Source organism: Rhagoletis zephyria, unplaced genomic scaffold (assembly GCF_001687245.7).
Source record: "Rhagoletis zephyria isolate East Lansing unplaced genomic scaffold, Rhagoletis_zephyria_1.1 Rzeph_scaffold_00325, whole genome shotgun sequence".
Classification (NCBI taxonomy): domain Eukaryota; kingdom Metazoa; phylum Arthropoda; class Insecta; order Diptera; family Tephritidae; genus Rhagoletis; species Rhagoletis zephyria.
In genome coordinates this window covers 178,374-183,899 of record NW_016157409.1, presented here as the reverse complement: position 1 = coordinate 183,899, position 5,526 = coordinate 178,374, and the positions used below count along the sequence as shown (strand labels likewise).

At 41.5% G+C, this 5,526-nt stretch overlaps 1 protein-coding gene across 2 annotated transcripts; it reads right to left on the bottom strand.

The window, feature by feature from the left end:
- Positions 1–355: 355 nt before the first annotated feature.
- LOC108359013 (uncharacterized) lies at positions 356–5,325 on the bottom strand. Of its 2 annotated transcripts, none has more exons than XM_017610624.1 (2): positions 5,082–5,163; positions 356–5,037 (listed from the first exon to the last, which is right to left on the bottom strand). In XM_017610624.1, exons 1-2 carry the CDS (start codon positions 5,085–5,087, stop codon positions 370–372), a joined length of 4,674 nt encoding a protein of 1,557 aa, XP_017466113.1. In that variant the 5' UTR covers positions 5,088–5,163; the 3' UTR covers positions 356–369. The 2 variants fall into 2 exon arrangements, with proteins under 2 accessions (XP_017466113.1, XP_017466114.1); XM_017610625.1 differs by having other exon boundaries at positions 1,039–1,161; positions 1,193–5,325.
- Positions 5,326–5,526: the final 201 nt, after the last annotated feature.

The window sequence follows — 5,526 nt, the reverse complement described above, 5'->3', positions numbered from 1 at the left end:
TCCATGGTGACTGGTGTAATGTGATTTTGTTAAATAAATTTACATATGTAGATGGAAAAAATTAATGAAATTTAAACATTAAGAACGTTACTTCTCATTCGGGATAGCTAGAATTGGTTCTAATTTCATGTTGTTTACGTCTTTGAAATAGCAATATGTACAAATAGCGATTCTTCTCATTGGCAAGTTGTTTTCGCATACGAAAACGTTAANGTAAAAGTATGCGAAGAAAAAAAAAGTTCAACAAGCGCCCGACAGGACCCATCCAAAGATGGTGTTCTGTGCTAATANCGGATTCCATTTTGAGAGCCATTGGTTTTTATTCGAGTTTTGCTTGTGGTAGGTGGAAGGGTTGTTTTTCGTATGGATTTATACAGACGCCATAGTTTCATCGTTATCCGTGATATAGGGTGGTAGTAGTACTAGTTTGACAAGCGGTCTTGTCACTCTACCCTTTTCAGTTATGACCTCTACAACACGAACTCGATTGTCAGAACCTGGGTGCAAATTAGCCACCCTTCCTAATCTCCATTCGTTAGGTGGAAGATTATCCTCTCTTATGACCACCATGTCTCCCACTTTTATGTTGGATTTAGGATGTTTCCACTTTATTCGTTTCTGTAGTTCGGTAAGGCACCTGCCTCCCACAGACCACCCATGTGCGGAGCTGCGGCAGGTATGAAATGCCAAGTCAATGCCTGATGGGCATAACGTATTCGTCCGCGCGTCGGATAGAAATGCCTTTAGTTCCGCTTTTAAAGCCCGTGATGCTCCTACGAAATTTGTCCCATTATCTGAGTACACATTTTTTGGACACCCTCGTCTGGAAACGAATCTGGAAAATGCTGCTAAAAACGATTGAGTACTTAGGTCGCTTGTGGCCTCTAAATGAATGGCCTTGGTAGAAAAGCAGACAAATAGACACACATAACCCTTTGACATTCGGCAGCCTCGTCCACGATAACTCTTAATGTCGAATGGTCCAGCAAAATCCACCCCAGCATTGGTAAATGGTCGCGAAAAAGTTGTTCGCTCTTGTGGAAGAATCCCCATAAGTTGGCCTTGCGCGCGTTTTTTATAGATAGTGCAGATCTTGCAGTTATGGATTGTGGACCTTATCATCGTTTTCACCTTCGGAATCCAATACTGCGTTCGTATGAGACGCAACATTAGTTGATTCTCACCATGGAGAGAAGTTTCATGGATGAATTGGACAATCAGACGGGATAATCTACAATTGTATGGGAGTATAACGGGATGCCGTTCGTTGTACGCTAGATCCAGAGATGTGCCAAGACGACCCCCCGTCCGCAGCACATCATCTTTATCCAGAAATGGATTAAGAGGAAGTATTTCACTCTTAGACTCAATGCATTCTTTAGTTTTCAGTTTCGCGATTTCTGCTCCGTAATGTTGCTTCTGAGCAAGTTTAATCAGGCGAGTAGTCGTTGATTTAATTTCATTAGATGAAATTAAGCAAGATTCCGACTGAAAAGAAGCTTTTGTCTTCGGATGGGTTCTTTGAAAGAAACGCAATATATAAGATATCACCCTCAAAGCCCTCGGTAAACTAGAAAACCGGTCAAGAATGTCATTGATTTTGTCTGTCGATGTTGTTGCATGAACGTGCACCCTTTTTTCCTCAATGCTCGTGGTGAAGTCTGTCTCTTGGATTGGCCATTTTTCCCTATTTTCTTGTAGCCAAGAAGGTCCCTGCCACCACAAAGAATTTTTGACCAATTCGTTCGCCAGTATGCCTCTGCTTGCTAAATCTGCGGGATTCGTAGCTGAATCGACGTGAAGCCAGTTCAAGTTCCCTACTTTGTCTAAGATTTTTGTAATTCGGTGGGCAACGAAGGTTGACCACGAACATGGGGGCTTGCGTATCCACGCCAGAACAATCGTCGAATCAGTCCACAGATGTATGTTTAGGTGGCCTAATTCAAGATTTTTGGTGATTGATTCGACTATTTCTGACAGTAATACCGCCCCGCAAAGTTCTAATCTAGGCAAAGAAATTGTTTTGACTGGCGCTACTCTAGTTTTTGCTAATAGCAGATTTACAAGTACTTTATCCTCTTTTTCCACGCGTAAGTAGACTGCGGCAGCGTACGCTTTTTCGGATGCGTCGCAGAATCCGTGAATCTCTACCTTTTCCGTTGGTGAGAAAGATACCCAACGTGGTATCCTTATATTATTGATTTCCTGATAGTTTCTCGTGAAATTCTGCCATCTATCTAGTGTTGTTGGGGACACCGTCTCGTCCCAGTCTGTACCCTCTAACCATATGCTCTGCATAAGTATTTTCGCGACAATTATCATTGGAGCTAGCCAACCTAACGGGTCAAAGAGTTTAGCGATGGCTGATAATATCGCTCTCTTCGTTGGATTGACGTTATCTTCTATTGGCTTGGCTATAAAATAAAATTGGTCGGAATGCGCGTTCCACCTTATACCTAGGGCTTTTACACTGCTTGTGTCCTCAAACTCTAAGAAATTTTCACTCAGCAGATGTGCTTTTGGTATGCCTTGCAATATTTTATTGCAATTCGACGTCCATTTTCTAAGTGGAAAACCAGCTGATTTTAAAACTGCGGAAATCTCATCCCTGGCTTTTATCGCGGAGTCAATAGTATGTCCTCCGGCAAGAACGTCGTCGACATACATACTTTTTCGTAAAATGTTCGAGGCTATAGGATAGAGGCTTTCTGAGTCATCAGCTAGCTGGAGCAATGTCCTTATCGCGAGATAAGGAGCACAATTTATACCGAAAGTAACCGTCTTTAGTTCGTAAATACTAATTGGTTCGTTTGGACACGTACGGAAAATTATTCGTTGGTACTTCGTTTGGTTGGCGTCTACAAGAATTTGCCTATACATCTTCTCAATATCGCTATTGAAGACGTATCTAAAAAGTCTCCAGCGGAGAATCAACACTGGTAAATCAGACTGAAGCACTGGCCCTGGAAGAAGAATATCGTTCAGGCTGACACCATTGGCTGAAGACGACGAAGCATTGAAAACCACCCGAACCTTTGTCGTAGTACTCTCTTCTTTTACCACAGCGTGATGTGGTAAATAGTAACTGTCGACTGCATCTGCTGACTGAATTGCATTAACTTTAGACATATGGCCCATTGTCTCGTATTCCATTATGACTTTGTTATATTCCCTCTGTAAGTCTGGATTTTTTCTAAGTCGAGTTTCGTTCTTGTAAAATTGAGAAAACGCGATTTTGAGTGATGGCCCTAAGTTTATATCAGCCGGGAACTCCGCCTTGAAAGGAAGCGACACGATGTACCTCCCATCTGGATTCCGCTGTGTTGTACGCTTGTAAAGCTCCTCGCACTTTGCTTCCTCAGCTGTTGCAGTTTTATCTCGTGGAAGATCCTCAAGTTCCCAAAAAGAGCTTAGCTGTTTGTCTAGGGCCACTTCATTGAAGAACGATACTCTATTATTGTTGGTTGGGTTGACTGCATCAGCACGACCAGTCAGTATCCAACCGAACACTGTTTCTTGTGCCAGAAGAGTACTAAGAACATTCTTCTTAATGCCACTCAAAATTATATGGGGATATATGTCCCCTCCCAAGACAAGATCGACTTGCTCATTTACATAAAACCTTTTATCTGCCAGGATGAGATCAGGAAAAGCTTGTTGTGTTAGTGCGCTAATGTCGCAAGTTGGCAAATTCCCGGTAAGAGTTGGTAGCACTAACACAATAGCATCAATTGAAATGAATGGGTCAATCGGTGACCGCAACTGTATAGAACACGCTTCTTTTACCTGTGCAGAAACCGTATTATTGATGCCCGAAACTTGAGCATGCATTTTCTTTGTGGGCAAGTTGATTCTGCGTCTGAGCCTCTCCGTAATGAAGGAACACTCAGAGCCAGAATCAATTAGAGCTCTAGCAGCATAATTGGTGCCATTATAATGAATAGTAACCCGAGCAGTGCCGAGTAAAACACCTTTGCTAGTATTAGCGTGATGTGATTGCACCTTTTTTACTTGGTTACTTTTCCCCTTTGAAGCTTGATTCCTCAATTGTGCCTGTCTGGAAGTCGATGGTAAATTGTCCGCAGGATTAGAAGTATTTTCCCTGGTAGCTGTTTTAGGCGGTGCTGTCTGATTGTGTAGGAGCGTATGGTGTCGAGAATGGCAATTGGCGCAGTTGTAAGAACTCGTGCATTTCGACACCGAATGTCCGAAAGACAGACAGTTAAAACAGCTATTGTTCGTTTTTACAAAGGAGATTCTATCAGCTACAGACATCTTCAGAAATTTTGGGCACATATGAATTCTATGCTCGTTGCTTTGGCACATTTTGCACATGTATTTGGCGACACTAGTTTGAAAAACGCCAAGTTTCTTGTGAGAGGGTTCAGAGGAATGCTTATGACTTGGCACTTTTGAAAACTTCGAAGTCTTGATTCCTCTTAAACCTGAAACCGATTCTAACGTTTGAAACCTGCTTGAAAGGAATCGGTCCATATCTGACCACTTGGATATTTCTGTTTTATTTTCTACCGATTGTTCCCACAGCGAAAGGGTTTCCTCAGGTAGTTTAGTAGAACACAGATACGTAATAATAGGGTCCCAGTTTGAAATGTCAATCTGGTGACTCTCTAGGGATGATATACAATTATTAATATCCCTTTGTAATCTCTTTATTGAGCTTCCACATTCGCTATCAACTGTATTCAAGTTGAAGAGAATCTTCAACTGAGTGTTAACTAGGATCCTCTTATTTTCGTATCTATCGCAAAGATTCTTCCAGGCTGTGTTAAAGCCTTCATTCGTTAAGTCGCATTTCTTGACAATTTCTTTGGCTTCACCCTGCGTTTTTTGATTCAGATAATAAAGCTTCTGTATGGGTGTAAGCCGTTTGTTCAAGATATAAATTGCCGTGAACATGTCACGAAAAGTTGGCCACGACAAATAGTCACCTTTAAAAACGTCAATATCGCAAGGTGGAAGATGCAAACTATGCGAAGCGAGTGACATCTCTTCACTTTCCTTTTCTGATTTTTCCAACTTTTCGGAATATTCGTTAATTTTTGTCATACACCGGACAAAAGCTGCATAGCAGATCTTATTTTTCTTTCTTATAGCGCTAACATCTTTAGCACTAGTTGATTCGGTAGTCAGAACTTCGTCAAAGAGTGCTTTGGCTTTCTCCCACAGTACACTAAGCTCGCTTTGCTGAATTTTCAGCGAATGTTTGGTGTGCTCACCTGTGGGAGTGCTCAGAAATTCTGTATCAAATTCAATGACCGAATCTGCTAACCGGGTGTATGTTTCCATTTTATTTAATTTTTTCACTTATTTGCGAAATAACAACTTCACAAGAAATTTTTGGAAGTATCACTATGAGAGACTGACTCAAAAGAAGCCGATTTTCCAACCGTAAAGGTAGCACACGAAGAAAATCCTATGTCAAGGTAACCCAAAACTATATACCCAATGTATATAAGCAGAATGCACCACCAAAATACCACCAATTCAACCACAAAGTAATAAAAA